At 49.6% G+C, this 18,037-nt stretch overlaps 1 protein-coding gene across 3 annotated transcripts in view; it reads right to left on the bottom strand.

Moving 5' to 3' along the window:
- Window positions 1–18,037, bottom strand: part of PMEPA1 (prostate transmembrane protein, androgen induced 1) — a 42,062-nt gene that overhangs the window by 18,398 nt on the left and 5,627 nt on the right. For 2 of the 3 annotated variants that reach the window (XM_074553912.1, XM_074553911.1), the window contains exon 2: window positions 7,998–8,036. The exons of the other annotated variant lie outside the window; for it this stretch is intronic. In XM_074553912.1, the coding sequence (XP_074410013.1) occupies window positions 7,998–8,036 (39 nt within the window). The remainder of the gene's footprint in view (window positions 1–7,997; window positions 8,037–18,037) is intronic. 3 annotated transcript variants of the gene reach the window in all.

Genomic DNA, 18,037 nt, shown 5'->3' with positions numbered 1-18,037 from the left:
TCCTGCCGCCCCATTGTCCCGCTCCCCCGTCCCATCCCCAGATCCACGGGGCAGGGGGGCTGCGGGGAGCCGACCCGCGGGTCAGCGCCCACAAAGAGCTCGGGGGAGGCGGCGGAGCCCCGGCTGGCCCACGCCGGCCCCGCCACCTGCCCGGCCCGGGATGGGGCTGCGGGATGCGGGCGGCAGCTGCCCCGCACCGGGGCGGGAGAGGGCACAGCACCGACGGGAGGATTATCCACGGACACAGCCTGTCCCCTTTTCACTGCGTTCAACAATAAAGCAGTAGCTATAGCAACGGGGTTAATTAATGCATCGATTTGCATAACTAAAACTCCGCACCCATTGAAAGCCCCGCCGATGTGGTCGCTGTGCAGGGACAGGGCTGCGGGGACACCCCCGGACACCCAGAGCCATCCCCTCCAGCACCTCCATCCCCGGCAAGCGTCTGCACGCCAGCATGGGGAAAAGAGCAGGAAAACGGGGGCCGAAGCGTCCTTCAAAAAAATAAAACTGAGGGAAAAAGTGATTTTCAGGGATGGAGGGAGCAAAGCGCATTCCGAGGCAGAGGGGGTAAGGAGATAGGCAATGTAAAGGTTTCAGACTATCGTATAACCAGAGGGGGAAATGTCTTCTCACCACAAACATGCATCTGCATGATGTCTAGACAGTCATAAAAAGGGCAATTAAAGTACTGCAGGCTGCAGTAAGCCAATGTCTCCTCTCCCAGTCTAAACAGTTGAAACATACTGCACGAACTTGGAAAAAAAAATATAGGATAGAGAGAGAGAAAAAAAAACAAGTTTGTAAGGAAAAATGTTTTGAAATTCAGCTTTAAATAAGCCAGTAAATTAATTCAACCTTGTCACATCTCTGCCTTATAACATATCAAATATTCCGCCTGCGTCCTGTCTAGACTGCGATAACAAAGGGCATTTAAAGCCCTGCAAGATGCGCTGACAGAGTGGCCATTTAAAGACGCAGTATTGCTTTCTCCATCTAAAACGATTTGTCAGATGGAGTTAAAATGAAAATGATAAGTAATCACTCTGGTTCACAACCATTTCAAAAGGAAAAAAACCACAAAACCCCCACAGTTCAAAGATATAAATCCCACTAAAATCATTCCAATGTATCATTCCAGTGGGATTTGTCTGGCCTCTTTTTTTATGGCATTTGCTTTTTTTTTTTTTAATTTATTTTATTAATCTGAGATGTCAGTGGCTTTCTGCAGCACATGCATTTCTAAACAGGAGTGTATTAAGTTTGAAAAAGCCAGCTCCAAGTTTTAACTGATTTATTGCCATAAAATGATGACTCCTGGAGAAACAGTATTATAACCCCAGGGGTTAACAACACCGAAACGAAATTTTTTGGTTTTATTTACTTAGAAATAAAAGAATAAACTGTATCACATGAGAAAAACTGGCCAGTCCCTATCACTGACACAGCTGAGCCTGCTCAGTCCCAGTCCTCAGGAAAGCAAAAAAGAAAAGAAAGTTAAAGCGAACTGTGTGGGTGTTCAGAGTGTTGGGTTTTTTACAGAGAAAGGATAGTTTTCTGGAAAAAAAACCAAAAAATATAATCCTAACACAAGAAACACTCTCCTTCCTCTCTGAACTTTAGCAATTGTTGAAGAACCAAAAAACCTCAAAATAAAATACAGAGGCGAAATCACTGATGTGCTGAACAGGAGGGGAAACGCTGCCGTGACAGGGCCAGACCACAGGCACTGCAGGCCAACACTTCCACCCCAGGGCAAGACTGGCCTGAGACTGCTGTGCTGTGACATGGCACAGCCAAGTGTCCCTGGCACGGCCCTGTGCCCAGCCCTGGGCCCAATTCACTGCCCAGTCCCTTCCACAGGGCAGGGTCACGGTGGGAGCCACCCCTGGCAGTCCAGAACCAGCCTGAATCCAGCTCCTCTCGGCTCCTCACCCTGTGACATCCCACCACCACCTCATCTGCACCTCCCTCTGTCTCCCAACCCTTGTTTCTTAATTATTATTTTAATAAGACTGTTTCCAACTTCATTGTTCATTCCGCAATAGCCCAAGGGCTACAACTGTTCATTAGACAGAATTTCTGCTTTAATTGCACTGACACAGATGTGTAGGTTATCTGGAAGAAATTACCAAAATGAGCAGTAAAGAATGGGGCTGGATGCTTTTCTTCCCTTACAGAGAGTTTAATGTACCATTATTTCCCCCCACGCCCCGTACGAGCAGCACCATTCGCTGCACTGTGGGCTTGCAGAGGAATCAACCCCAAACTTCTGCACACAGGTGCACCAGGATTCCCACAGGGACAGGTCTGGGGGCTCTGTGGTCTCTACCACTGCTGGTGGGATGGTCTGTGTCCCCCTCATGTCCCCCAGGCAGCACAAATCAGTGACATCCCCCTGAGAGTGCATGTGGACCACAGATAAAGCTTTGGGGAAGAAGCTGGGCCACCACAGCTAAATGTGCCCGTCCCTGCCTGTGCCAGGACTGGGGTGGGAAACAGGCTCCCCTGGTCCATCCTCACCCTCTGAAAAGAAGAAACACCAAAAAATTGTCACTACTTCTGCTCAACAGTGCCTGGGCTTTGAACCCACCATGGCCGTGCAGCTGTCAAATCAGCCAGGGAGTTCACATGAACTTCCTCTGCAATTCATGTTGGCAAGAGCCAGACACATAATAGCCCTGGATTCAGGGAGAAAGAGCTGCCAGCATTATTGCTATTTAAAACCTCTATCTGAGCTTCATAGACTCGTTCTTCACACACGATACAAACACACACACACACACAAAATGCAAAAGTGAGCCAGATCCAGAAGCATTTCACTTCACCAAGACCAGTGCCTAACAGCAATTTCAGGTTTTGGCTCCCTGTGACTATTTAATAGATTTTAATTCAATATTAAAAAGCATGAACCTGCCAATTTTTTTGTTATGTCTTCTTGCCAGGAAGAAGAAAAAAGTTGTTCCTAACTTCTTTATCAAACCATTTCCTCCTCTACACCTCCCTTCTCCAGACAAGGGGCTGCAGCCAGGGCAAGGCTGACAGGGGTGGGCTGGGGCAGGGGAAACATCACAGGTACAAGTCTCATCTCTAAATGTGTCTAAAAGCCACTAAAAATGTCTCCTTCAGCCAAACTTGTCTTTAAGGGGGAAGGAAAATTTCAGAAATGCTTAAAAAAGCCTGCACTAAGGGAAAAACCTTCCCTTTGTTGCTAGGGGAATTACTTTTTATCTGAAAACCTTTAAAATGCCACCATTGTATTTAGGAAAAAAAAAAAAACCAACCCAGAAACTGAAGCACCTCATGTGCTAAAGATCAAGAGACAGAACACATCAGTTCCATCCTTCCTTTGCAAGTACTTTGCTCGGGCCTGACTTGGTTTTGTGTCTTGGTCCTCGATGCTTTTTGGCAGTTTGCTCCAGACTTACTGGCAAGAGCTAAAAGGTTTCTATTTAGCTGGTGTCAGCTGAGCATCTGTGCCGGCAAGAGCTGGAGTGGGGGTGATCCGGGCTGCCTTTCAAAGGCACATTTCTCTCTGGGAGCTGCCACAATAATTTGAAGTCTGAGTGTGTTTGGGTAGCGGGGTGACTCCCTCCGGAGGGGCGCCCCGGCGCAGCTCCCCGTGCGGGCAGCGATCCCCGATCGGCGCAGGGAAAAAGGAGCTGGGAACGCTCCCTAACCTGTGACCCTGACAACAAAAGGCAGGGAGAGCGTCTAGACCTCCAGTCTGCCGGGGAGTGAAGGGAGCATTGTGCTCCGGCACACTGGGGCTGCTCACACAAGGCGGGCACAGAGGCGCTGCGGGGCAGCCCCAGCTGCAGCGCCCGCACCGCTGCCGGGGAGGGGGCACGCACGGCACAGCACAGCCTGCCCTGCCCTGCCTCCCCAGCATTCGGTCTGCAGGGTCTGCAGGGCAGCTTCCACCTCCCAGCGCCGCTGGAACCCGCGGAGGTGAAGCAGCCCGTCAGATTTCCTTTATTTCCTTTGCCTCCGTGTGTTCCGCACGCAGCATCCTCACGCTCCTGAACGCAGAGATCCTGCCATCGAGCTCTGCATGAATTGCCCACAGGAAACAGCACAAATTAAATATATGCTTCCTTCCACAGAGCCTTGATTTTCTGCTTTCCCTGTCTGGCTCAGTTAAAAGGGGACAAACAAGATGTTCCCTCTCTGCCAAGCCTAGAGGTCAGCTCAGCGTTCAGAAAAAGTCCCAGCTTTAACACGTATTTCTTGGGTGACCCTGATCAAACCCCTTGGCTTCCCAGTGTTGAGGTCCCCACATATAAAAATATAAATACCCTAAATAAATGCTGGAGCTAATGTCAGGTTACTGCCAGGGAACTGCACGAAGAGAAAATAAAAGACCTATTAAAAGCCCTTGTTTGTCTCTGCCAGAAAGAAAACACTATTACCCAGTACTTAAAAAGATGCATTAAAGGAGAGAGAGCATTCAGGGGGAGTTAAGGACAGCCTTGGCAGAGCAGTGAGGGGAATCACCCCCATGTGCCCCCAGGGTATGGTTTTGGGGTGATTCCACACCCTGGCCGTGCCAGCACAGGCAGCAGGAGCTGCCCCGAGCACACCCAGCACAGAGTGGGGCTGCAGGCAAACCTGGGAACCCACAGATCAGAACTCTGGGCTAAACAAAACCCTTTTGTTTCACTGTTCTTGGAGGAAAGGTAAATACCTGGAAGATGTGCTTCAGCCCAGCACCCTGTGACACTCACTGGCCCACAGCACCCCTCCACAGGGACCCTGCAACCCTGGGCACAGCCAGCAGCCACCTCAGGCACTGCAGGGATCCCTCACCTCCTTCTGCCAGCTCCAGGCTGGAGCTCTGGAGTTACAGCCTGAGACCAAGCAAAACCAGACCCAGCAACTGAGACTGTTTAAGCAGCTATTAAATCCCCACCTCCTTCTGATGAGAGGTGATTTACAAACAGCTGATGGTGAATACAGGGAATTCAGAGCACGAGAGGAGTTTCAGTATCCTGGTAGCCACCAGATGCCAATCCTTCACCAGCACACCTCACCACTTCCACACCTTACACAGCAAAAAGGTGAGGGACGAGGACTTTCTTCTCCCCCTGCATCTGTTGCTTCCTGCCCCATCTCCAAAACATCACTGGCAACTCCTTCCCCAAGTGCTCCAGGGCCCTGGGACTAGTGAGGCATCAACAGAGCCAGGAGCTGTGGCAGGACAGTGGATGGACACCAAGGCAAGATGCCACACACCTGGAGCCTCAGCAGGGTCAGCCAGACCCTCCTCACAGCCTGGCACCTGCCATGGCAGCAGCTCCTCTCCTGACAACTGCCTGGGATTTATTTCTGGTGCACATGCACTGGGAGAATGAGAGATCCCACACTGGGATTTTTATCAGCAGTGTGCAGCTATGGAAACAAATGCATTTAGGACTAATATAACAAAATACCCAAACCCACAACAACAAAATAAAGAATAGTGCACATTGGCATTTTCACATTGCAGTGAATGCAGAGCATGACCCAGCTTCTCCCAGAATTCACCCAAACTTTTAAGAAATCATGTAATTTCATGTACTTACACGTTCAGCTATGTGAATTTTGCTTGTTGTAAACCCTCCACCCTGCCCTTTGATTTTACAGAGTTCAAGGAATGCATCTCCTCCTAAATAAGATGACTAGCCATTTGTTGAGGACATTCTCTCCTTCCCCCTCTGTACCTGTTTCCAAGCCACTCTCTGTGAGAAGCAGGAGGGCTAACACAAAATCCACCAGAAACTGCAGCACCTCTTCTTTTACTCCCCACGGAGGGGACACAGCGGTGCCTGACCATGCCCCAGTGCACAGATCTGGGCAGAGGCTGCAGCTCCGCCAAACCGTTCCCTCCCAGCAGGCACAAGAGGGACCCACAAGTCATTTAGAGGAATCCAAGAGCCTGACATCCACACCACAGACACCCAGGAGTTACCAAGGAGATGGTGGAATACCTTAAAAACTCAGGAGAACAAACCTCAATGAAAACCAAACCTCCCTTGAGGGAGGCAGTGCTGCTCCCTGCCCAGGTTTGGTGTTCTGACCCACCACGTGCAGGGCTTTACCCAGGTGGCACAGGGATGGGCAGGGGCATCTCTGGGATGGGCAGGGGCATCTCTCTGGGACGGGCAGGGGCATCTCCCCCTGAGCTCTGGCCCTGCAGGCAGCACCAGGACTCCGGGAGGACGCGGGTGGTGGAGGTGGCGATGTCTGGGAATGCCGGCCCAGGCTGGAGCTGCAGACAAGGACCCAGACAACAAAGGGAGGCAAAAAGCCGTCTGATAGAGGCAGCCCCGTCTGGCAGGCTGGGCTCTCAGAAGCCTGGGCATGCACTGATGTCTGCAAGCACAGCTCTTCGCTGGGCGCACAATTAACCCCGCAGCAAGATCACTGGAGTGTCCTGCAGCACACTCCAAACAGCATCCATCTGGTGAGATGAAAAAAAACAACCAAAGAGTACAGGAGTGCAGCAAAGGAGCAAACAACTGGAGACTGCAGGGAATGACTCTACAACAAACAAAAATTATACTTAATTTTCTATTATTTCTATTCTAAGAAAACCACATGTTTTCACTTGCATCTCTGCCTCCCTCCCCGAGGCACAAGCACACACACACAAAATGGGAAGACCAGGGAGAGCAGGAAGAGCAGCACAGCTCGAGCACATCCCCGCTCACACACTTTCCCAAATCACAGCACAAGAAAACGGGTGTGAGTTTTACAACCACGGAGCAACAGCCAAACACCTTTTGCTGGAGCGAAAACGCCCCGAGCAGCCCCTCAGAGCACTGGGACACACCACTACCCCTGCCCACCTGATCTGCCGAGATCTTACAGCATTAATATAAAATAATGTAAATCAACCCCTGAGTGCTGCAGGACAGTTTCCCTGGGGCTGGTGTGAGTGTCCCAGCTCCGGGGCTGATCCCAGCCTCAGGCTCCCGTGGTTCCCCTGCCTGATGTCTGCACCACGATAACGATATCGCTGCTGGGGGACCGGTGGTGTCTCACAGCTTTTTTGCATAAGCAAGGGCTATCCTGCTGTGCAACCAAATTGTGCCACCAGGCTTGAAATAAAGGAACTGAAATAATTTTTTTTTCCCTCTTATTTTAGATTTTGACTTTTACTAATTGATGCTTGATAAAAGCATAATGAATGATTTGTAGGCATTATAGGCATGTTAAGGATCGGAGTGTGGTTATAAGCCAAGGTCATAAGCTCTATTGACTTTCTAGGCTCTATAGCAATTGATTTGCCATTTATTAAAATCATTCATTCACCACTTGTTAACAATTTATTTAGCTGGTTCTTCCCCAGAAGGCTTGGGACACCACATTTGAGCAAAGACACCTTAGTCTTGAGGTACTGTCATAAACTCAATTCTAAACTGAGAGACAGACCCATAAACACTATAGCAGTGTCTTTTTAAAAGCTCTTTTGCAAACAGGTTCAGCTCAGATCCAGGAGCCTGGTTTAACAGGGCTTCCAACACCTAGTTTTGTTTGTGCTGAACAAGAGCATCCCTGGCCACACTCAGCTGAGGTCCCACATCCCATGACTTAAAAAGGTTCAGGATGTCAACTACTTCCATAAAATCGAGTGAAAGTCTCTTTCCTCAGTGTAACACTGCTCATCAGTTTGCCAGAGCAGCAGCAAACGAAAGAGTGCTGGTGCTTAAAATGACACTCATCTTTTGAACACATTTCTACATTGAACAGCAGAAAAAAACAATCCCACCCAGGATTACCAAAGTGCAGCCAGGTATGGACAGACAAAGAACAGCAGGTTTGCACAGTCAGCCTCTGCAGACACCACTGCATCCCCCTGTGGGGCAGAGGAGCAGGTACCTGCTGCTCTGGGGGCCAGCAATGTCCCACCCGTGGCGTGGAGCAGGACCCGGGGTGTTTACGGTACAGCAGCTGCAATCATGCAATCAGCCTTCGTAATTAGATCTTGGCAACTCTTGAAATACTTCACTTACCCAGTTTACCTGGAAAGGTGCGACCTAAACATTCAGTGCCTGGAGACATTTGAAAGAAAAACAGAAAGGATCCGTCAGTGATGGGAGCCACCACAGCGGCTGCACACACACCCCAGCTCCCCTCTGGGGACTCGTCCTGGCAGAGCTCCCCTGGCCAGCATCACCTGCTCCCACCATCTCCACAGGCCAGCAGTGCCAGAGGTGCCACCGCTCCTGGATCCTGACCCCACGTGCTTCTCCCACACCGACATTGCCACACAAGGTCCCGTTCCTCTCTCCCCTGCTTCCCCCAGGATGCTCTCCTGATCTCTCCTGATGGCAATGCCAAAGCCCCACAGAGGTTTGTGAAGTTTCTGGGATCACTCAGCCCACCCCAGAGACCTCCCTGCCACATCCAACAGTGCCAGGCTGCCTGTCCACGGCCCAGGACAGCACTCTGCACTTCAAGGCATTGCTGGACTGTTTATCCCATTCTGTCTCCTTGCAAACACACAGAGCTGAGCCCCACATGCAGCTGAGCCTGTTGAAAGCTCAGGGTCTCCTGACACCCCATGTCCACAGCGGGGGCAGTGGCTGTGCAGTGCTGAGGAGGAAGAGCCACGGCAAAATCTTGCACAACACCCCAGGAGTTGTATTTTCTAGCCCAGCAGATGTGTTTTCAAGTGAGGAGAACAAGGCAGCAAAAAGTTTGCAACAAAAGACAACTCATGACTTCTCTCTCACCCATCACTGTGTGACTGCCTGCAACACTGAGGGGATTACAGGACATGGATCCTCCCCAGTGCCTGGCAAGCTGAGACACTCTGGGCTGGCTGGGAGCTCTGCATCCCGCAGGAGGTTCGCCAGAGAAACACATACAGGGTTCTTTTATGAAGCCTGTAAGAACTGTCTGCCACTGATAATGGTTAATTGGTACTAATTAGTGCAGTCTGACCTTCAGGAGCCCTACTGGCCTATAAAAGTGGCCTTTACCCTGAGAGCAAGGGAGGAGGGAGGCAGTCACACAGGGCCACGGACACACGGCCTGCTCCTCACACGGCGCCTGCCTCTGCAGCAACACAGCAGGCTCGAGGGATACATCAGCACATCACTGCTCTCACATAAAGCTTTACAAAGTTACTTTCCATGCACCTGGGAGGACAGAGAAAACCAGCTTTTTAATCCCAGGAAAAGATTAAGGATCAGACAGTCGCTGTAAATTACTGCAGCAGCTAAATAACGACGGGTCGCAGGCTGGGCTCACTGATGGGAAGCCAGGCTGATTTAAATGGTTCACATGCAGGTGTTCCAAAGTGGGCCTGCACACATGAAGTGTTACCTGAATGCACATGGGCAGCCTTGAGCCTCCAGGCCCATGGGCAGCACCACCAGCACCCTGCTGGAACGGGCACCGACACCGAGCGTGACAGGAAAGGAAAGAAAGGAATTTTGCCGAGCCAAACACCAACGTGTGGCAACAAGCTTGGACCTCCTCCTCCTGCTCCTGCTCCGCCAGCTCACTGCACAAAGCCTGGAAAGGGGTGGGAGGCTGGAAAGGAGTGAAAGGCCAAAAGAAGACCGCAGGCCAAAAAAGGTGGGAGTCCCAAAAGTAAAATGTAGAGTCTGAGAAAAAGTGGATGCCAAAATGGCTTGGGAGACCCAAAAGGGTGGGAGTCCAAAGGAAATTTAGAGGTTGAGAAAAAGACCCTGTGCATGCAGCTGGCTGGATCAGGATCAGCTTTTCTCTGGCCAAATTTCCAACAGGGTAGAAAGCAATGCCTCTCCCCTCCCTGTTCCACAGCCCAGGTGATGGAGCGTGACACCCCGTGCACGTGTGGGCATGTGCTCCCCATCACGTCTCATCCAAGATGTTTGGCCATGGTCTGGGATGTGTGGGAGAAGCCAGCCTGAACCCTCTGAAGTCAGGCAAGATTTTGGGATGTTGCTTCTCCCCTCTCTCTCTCTCAGCACGCCCGCCTCTCCCATCCTCACATCTGCCCTTTAGGTTCAGCCATGCATTTGCCAACTTTTTAAATGCAAATGAGAACTGGCACATAAAGTCGGTGCTTTAAACCTGACCAGAGCCACCCTCAGCTCTCCTCCCTCCCTCCTTATATGCATAAACTTTTTTTATGCAATCGGCAGCGGGGAAGAGAGGCAGGGAGTGGCTGGGCCGTGCCTGGAGCCCTTGTGCAGCCGCAGCGCTGCCAGACAGCTCCATGGGAAGGGTGGCTCAGCCTCTCTGCCTACCATGGAACCAGTAATTACCCTGGCTGGACCAACACCTGCTCGTGGTTTTGTCTTACACTGTTTGTGCAACCCGACAGGCTGCCAACAAAGCAGGGATGTGCTTTGCCTAAACAGGTGAAAACATGAAACAGGGAACGGAGCTGCTGTGTTGGTCCCACAACGCCTCTGTGCAACACATGCTGGAAAATCACTGCTGCCTCAGCCTGCAAGGCTGCAGAGCAGGGACGAGCATGGCCTGCACTGAAAGGGCAGGGAAGAAGGGAAAAGGGCTGCCCATCTGCAGAGCTCTGGATCCAGGAGCTGGATGTTCTTTGCTGGGCTGAACCACCTGCACCAAAAAGCCTGGCTTGCCAGGAGAGTCCTGCTAAACTGAGCACCCCACACGGGACAGCACAGAAGGTGTGACAGCCCTCACCCAGCCAGGGCTGCCTGCAGAGCAGAGCTGCTCCCCAAAATGCCCTGTGCCAGTTTAGAGCAGAAGTGCCCACTCCCATGCCAGGGTCACCACCCCTGTGCTCATGGAGCTGGGCAGCGCTGTGGGAAGGGCAGCCTGAAGACCAGGAGTGACCAAGGGCAAAGACCCCAAAGGAGCACCTGGGCCAGCCTCAGCCTCTGGCAGAATCAGCTCCAACCCCACCAGGTCACACCCAGGAGATGCTCTCCCCCCATCAGCAGATGGGATTTGTTGTAGATGATTTGTCCTGGAATAAAAACACCAGCCCCACCTCTTGCAGCATATTTACTGAAAGCCACTAGACATTAAACAGAGGCAAAAAGTGTATCCCAGCAACATCTGGAATTTATCCCTTCTCCCTTCTGAAAAAAAAAAAAAAAATCACGCTCTATTCTTTTAGAGAAAGAAAAGTGATTATATAGAATTGTAATGCTGGAAGAACATAGAGAAGAGCAGAGATTTTCTTTGAAATGCTGTTTAGACAATTAAAAAGGGGTAGTTTCAAAGAAGCAGCAAATACCATCTCAGCTTTTTCCGCCCTGTCTCGCAGTTCCAGGCTTTCCTCCATGCCTTGGCTAAGAGACTCCAAGGAAAGCAACAGATTTTTTTTTCATCCTTGCAAGACCTTAGTAAGCCAGAACGGAAACCAGTTCTCAGGCCTAACTGAGATAGACCAAATAAAAAAAAATATTCTCTCAAATCCTGCCACAGGATTTGAAGGCACCTTGATTTCTATGAAGAAAACCTGGTTTGGGATGAGCTTTCCAAAAGAGGATGTGTCAATCTTTACCCAGGAGAGCCAATACTCTGTCTCCCCAGACAGAAGAATGGAAAGGCTTTAAATATTAAAACAGGAAAAACCATCGGGATTAATATGAGGATGCAAGGTCAAAATGTGATATCCTCCACTTCCTGAGGCTCCTGGTCCCAGAATGGCTGCACCACGACCCCAGAGCATCCCCTGTGCCCGGATGCAGCTGGGGGAGCCGGGGTTCAGAGGGAAACCCTTCCCAGCCCTCCCGAGGGGGAAGCCAGGCAGTGGCTCCCACGCCAAGCCCACAGGAGCGCCTCCAGCTACTAAATTACCCAACGACTCCAACGAACTGCATTGATCTGGCTGGAAAACAAAGCTGCAGCTCCTGGCACGTGCCCAGCTAGGAGGGTACAGCTGCATCTTTCACCTGCAAGCAGTTACAGCCACAGTGGGAGATGCCCCTTGCCCTGACACACGGGGCAGCTGAGGGGAGAGGCCGGAAGGCAAACACAGGTGAGAGGAACCACCTCACTGCAGACACCTCTCAGACACAGCAGAGCCCCAGCCAGCGACAGGTATGTCCAGTTTTGCAATCGAGGGCAAGGCCGTTCCTAGAACAAGCCCCATTCCTCAGGCTGCTCAACCCCCATCTCCTCAGCTGCACGTGGACTGGATGCAGGATTTCACCAGGACATTAAACTCAGGAGCTGTAAAATCACTGTGCAAAAACCCAATTATACCTATTTTCGTAACAGCCAATTTAAGCTTGTATTTAGGTCCCCTCACATACCCTTATGTTACATAAAGCATTTCTTCCACTCGAAACGTAGCTTTCTAAAGGCCATTCTGCTTAATTTAATGGATGCTTTATGTGGGTCTGCAAATCTCTAGAAACACAACCAAGGAAGACACATGGCAGCAAGATACGGCGTGATCCCTTCCCAGGCATGCAGCAGGAACAGGAGAGATGAAAGGCATCTCCAAACCCACGAACCTGCTGTGACTGGAGTGCACTTGTGCTCTCAAGAGCAGCAAAACCCCACGGTCAAGTCAAAAGAGGAATTCCTGAACATCTGCACGCACTGTTAACCCATTCCAGACGGGCCAGCACAGCAGGATGGATCCTTCCCTCACCCCACAGCCACCAGCTGAACTGAGCCCACTCAGGCACGCTTCCCTTGGATTTCAAAGAGCTGCTTTCTGCACTTCAAGTAAATAAATGCAGTCATCTCTTTTTCCTTCTTTTTTTAAAAAGCTGCACTAATAAAAAGCTCGTAGCGAAATCTATTAAATTGAGTCTCTCCATTATGTTTATTGTTCCTTACAATTCAGGCCTGGATGGCAATTCAGTGGAGGTTAAAAAGTGTATTTATCAAGAAAACCCATGAGAACGATGAGGATTAAAAGCTATCAGCAGGACAGAATGTGTCTGTAACCCTGCAGTTTGTTCTGCACCTGGCACAGGACCCCCATCAGAGACCTCTGCCCCCTCTCCTTGTTTCTGAGCCCACCTCTGGCTCATCAGCTGACAGGACAGTCAGCACCTGCATTCCCAGAAAAAGCTGAGGAAGGTGCAGCAGTATATACTGCTATGAATAAGTCACACCAGAGAAACATAAACCCTGATTGCATTACACACCAGCGATCAGTACCAATAAGCGTTACACACCTTGAGTGTCTCAGCAGTTGGAAACACTGAATTTGAAAACACATCTTCCCATTCAAGCAAAGTCCCATTACAGCAAAGTAAGTGTAACAACAAAAATGAGATTCCTGCTTATTATGTGGGAAATAATTGCAATTTAAGATAAATTTTCCCTGTGAAGCAAGTGCCCATCAATCATGTTGTTTCTTCAGTGTCCTAAAGAGAGCACCTAGCCGGACGAGGCACTTTCAGAGCTCAGAGATGAACAGCCTAACCTGTATATGCTACTCTGAGCTACTGAAGCCAAGAGACCACCCTTGGTAAAGTGGAATCATGGTGGAGATAATGAAAACAACACAGAAGGAGCAGGACTTGCCCCTCCAGGAAAGACACCTGCCCTCAGTGAGCGCTTGCAGCCAGGCCAGCACAGGGGACACCGACAGCCGCTGACTGTCGAGGTCTCATTGCACAAATACCTGTGAGGAGCACATGGCAATCCAGCCTGGTTCCAGGCACCAAGGACAGGCCCAGCCACGGCCATTTCAGCTGCTGAGCTGTGGGTTTCACCCCATAAAGAGAGTACAGGGCTCCAAGGTGAGCCCCACATACCCTCAGCACCGTGGGAAATGCAGGAGGGTGTGGGAGGCGCTCTGCTTTGGGGGGGATCTCTTGTTTTTGTAAGAAATAACAACATCAATCATAACATTAAACAGAAACCACTAAGGGGGAGAATTTCCAAGCCTGCTCAGCACAGAGCCCAGCCTGCAGGGGAGCTGCCAGCCAGCGGCCACAGCCGGCAAATCCCCGGGACTGTCCTGGGTACGGGGATCCAGCCAAAACCACGGAGGGAAGGGTGGAAGAGGCGACGAGCAGGCTCAGGACTATTGTGGAACTCAGCTCAGAAATGTGAGTCTGAGCACTCAGTGGTGGTTAGATGTCTCTTGGGAATTCATCCAAATGGCACTGCTCCTCTCCCACTTGCCCTGCAGGTAAATCTCGCATGTGGCTTACACAATCTGTTGACTTAAGTAAAGCAAGGGCAGGAGAAGAAAGCTGCTCAGACATCAGGAGAGGCTCATCAGTCCTTTGGGCAAAAGTCTGGGTCACTTCCCCCTCCACAGAGAACTCAGGGTGTCAGCCAGCTCCTTCATGGGAGCACATGCAGGGAGGGTGCAGCAGAACACAGTGCTCAAAACATCAGCGAAAGGACAACAACAATGCATTGCCAAATTCTCCCATATTTTTGGCCAGTGCTGATGCCTAAATTCAGTTTACAGAAATTGGAGTCTGTGAGCTCTGTGTTCTAGTCAAGTCCTCTGAAATCAAACTGAGCAGTGACTGTCCAGGTCTCCCAGGGCTCAGGGAGACGAGGCCACGGCCACTTCCAAACCTCATCATGAGCAACACCCATCCATGGGATGGTTCTAACACACTGTGAGACCACTCCATGCTCTGCAAGGGCAAGATCTTGTTGTATCCTCCTGTCTCAGGTGCAAAAGCAGCTGCAGCATGCAAAGCTGATGAGCAGGCAGGCTCTGGCAACCAGAGACCTAGAGGGAGCCCACCAGAGACCCTCAACCATGGGCATCTGGAGTGTTCCTTGTCCTGTTCCCTATTGCTGACCTCAAACTCTTCCTCACAACCAACTCCAGCCCTGAGCCCAGCTCCTCCACCCCAGAGCAGGGCAGGAGCCTAAAAGCAAAAACCCAAAACTTGACCAGAGCACTTCTGACACAGCTGCAGCCAGAGATGCTCTGTTAGCGGAGTTACAAAGGGAGAATTAATTCTCACAATTAGTGAAAAGGGACAGAAGTAGAGAAAGGCCACACTGTAAGATACTGATCATCTTCCCTCATGATTTTAAACCACTGAAAATGCATTTGTAATGAAAACTGACCACCACAGCAGTACTCTGAGATGTTCTGCCAATTACAAACCCTACCCTGACCATCAACACAAGCGAAGTCTAAGGCCAAATTCTGCGTGTGAAGCCTACAGCGACCAAGGTCTCCAACACCAGAGAAAGACTTTGCCACTACAAATATTCCCAGTGCAAGTTCCTGATCCCTGTCTGAATGTCAATGAAGGCAGAAGAGCTGTGAGGATGGGGAGCTCCTCAGGAGGCAGGATAGACACTCAATCCATCTCTGCTATCAGAGCTGCGTTAACATTTAAACAGGACCTGCTGTTGTGATCTTCAGCAAGGAGCAGATGTGGTTTTGAGTAATGGTGAGCGTTACTTAACCAGTTATAGTCACTAATGTAATTGACACCTATTCCATCATCCTTAATACACCCACTTCTTTCTCCGATACCATAAATAGATTAGAAAAGTTTCTGCAGATGGCCATGACCCCATTTGTTTGTGCACTTAGCCATGTATGAATCACTCTTGGCTTGTAGCAGCACTCTGGAATTACTGAAAGATAACTAGTCGGCACAGACACCAATAAATGAATCATGCTTTCCACAAGACCAAACCTTTGGGCTTTTACAGACTCCAATTACAAAGTAAGAAGAAAAGAACAAAGAAATTACTCAGTCTATTTGCACAAAGTCATGCAGAGTTGATTCACAGTTTTACAGAATTATTACTGACAATCACTTGTAGGGGGTTAGAGTAACAAACCAGCTACTTTACATCTTGGACAGAATGAAGAGATGGAAAAAAATCCCCAAGCCATGTCTTGCACATATTCTTTGAAAAGTAGCCTTGATTTTTGTGCCAGTAACTTTTTTCATCCTTGGTACGCTCCAAGCCTGGGGGTTAATCAGTTTTCATCCGCCAAGGCTAAATTCTGCTTTGCTGGGCTGCTTGGGCCAAGTTTGCAAATGTGGGAAATCCTGTTGCACCTGCTGAAGAGCACAAACCATCACAGGCACAATCCCTGGGCTCTGCAGGCTCCAGCAGCGTCTCAGAAATGGTCCAGAGAACTGCCATGTGCAAGAGCACTCTCCTTGCTAACTGCACGATTTTGAATGCATCCTGCAAGTGAAAAATTACCCAGTCTGAGGCATTTTATTAAAGAGATGTGCGAGACTGAACACACCAAGCACAAATGTGTGAACCACTTGAAAGCACTGTGGACATCCACCAACACTGACAACTTGTGAGGCAAGTTTCCAAAGATGTGCAAGGTGTCTTTACGTAACACCACAGTCTGGGACACGCTAACACACACCACACACAGGGAAGAACACACCCTCCTAAATGGAGCATTAGCTACTCCTGCACCAGGGAGAAAGGGGAAATCTGAGTACCTGGAGAAAAGGGGACACTGATGGGTTACAGCCTCTAGCACTGCTGCCTCACTGTACACAGTGAAAAAGCAGCATTTAGTTAAAAAAAAAATCTAAAAGTGAAGGTGGAGTGGATGCCAGCCTGAGCCTGAACACAAACAGTGCCCTGGTTGTGCATCCCTGAGTGGGATGGTGACTGACGTGTCTCAGGGCTACACGCTCCAAAGCAGCACCCTGCACCAGAGAGACAGAACCAGGGATAACGCCCCACTGAGCACAGCACTGACAGCCTGGGAGGGATGCCAGCCAAATGTACACACAGCTCTATTTGTCTAAGGCCTACCAGTACCCTTTGCATCTACTGAAGACCCAACTTCCTGGGCACATTTACCTTGCAAATGAAATCTGTGCCCTGTTTTACACACCTGCCCCACAAGCAGGGAGCTGCCAGCCTGGTACAGCTCATCAGAGCCAGGAGAGGCCAAAACCAGCACTAGAAGAGCTGTCACAGAGCTCTAAACCAATTTGGGAAAACCTGCTTATTTGTCCTCATGCTTGAGGCTGCTCATTTCCAATGAGAGGTATAAACCTCTCCCCAAACTGCATTCAAGATGCTGTGGAAAATTTATATTAAAACCTTATAAACATTCCCAATTCCTACCCCTCTCCATAATACATAAATTAATGCAACAAGCTCTCTTGTATAAGAACATGTAGGCACCAACAACCTTCTCCCTCCAACAAGAGTTTATCTGAGGAGGTGCTGTAGATAGAAGGGAAGGGAAAAGGTTTCCAGCGGGGCTGTCTTCAGAAAGCTCGAGTCCTTAGAGCCAAGATTTCAGCTGCAATGCAAGACTGAAAGGATGCATGTGCTAAACAGTAGCGTGTCCTTCAGAAAGAAAAAAAAAGCTAAATCAGGAACCTGCAGCATTAGGTGGATGCTTGGATAAACACTGTTCAACACACCACAGCAGAAATGCTAATGCAAGTTTAGTTTTCACACCAGAGAGATTTCAAAAGATTTGCAAAGCTTTGATAATATTTAACATCCTTACTAATTTCCTTTTTGGTGCAATCATAAATTTACCACGGTAGCCAAAAGATCTGGGATGAACTACAAGTTCTAGCTGGCTCCAAAGCCAACAAGAATAATGTGTGCTGTTACTATTTTCTCTCAAAACATACCTCTGCAAAACTGACTCAAAATGAGAAAAGAAATTGTGAAACTGTCATTACAAAGAAGCATTTAAAATGCAGATCAAAGTGCTGCCTTAGAAGCTGTATTCCTTGCCAAATCATCAAAGCTCTCTTTACTCTCAATAGCTCCCCAAATCCTCTGATTTGAACGATAAATTCTTATGCCTGAAATTTATCTGCTTAAAAAAAAAAACAAACAACAACAACAAAAAAAAATCAAAAAAGATCAAACCCCACAACTCCTTTCTCTGGTTACCACCTTCTTCATTAACCAGTTCACTGGAGCCGCTTTCCTGTACTACTAAATTAAGTTTCATGGACGTGTTTATGCCTGCATGCACACACACAGAGAGTACCCTGAGACCTCTTCAAGTGCTGAAAACTTGTCAGCCCTTGGTGGTGCCTGTGTGCAGGGTCTCTGCAGCCCTCAGAGAGGTCTCTGTGTGTGTGTGTGTGTGTGTGAGTGTGTGCATGTGTGTGTGCAGGGTCTCTGCAGCTCCCAGAGGGGTCTCTGTGTGTAT

Source organism: Zonotrichia albicollis, chromosome 17 (assembly GCF_047830755.1).
Source record: "Zonotrichia albicollis isolate bZonAlb1 chromosome 17, bZonAlb1.hap1, whole genome shotgun sequence".
Classification (NCBI taxonomy): Eukaryota; Metazoa; Chordata; class Aves; order Passeriformes; family Passerellidae; genus Zonotrichia; species Zonotrichia albicollis.
This window is presented reverse-complemented; position numbering and strand designations above follow the sequence as displayed.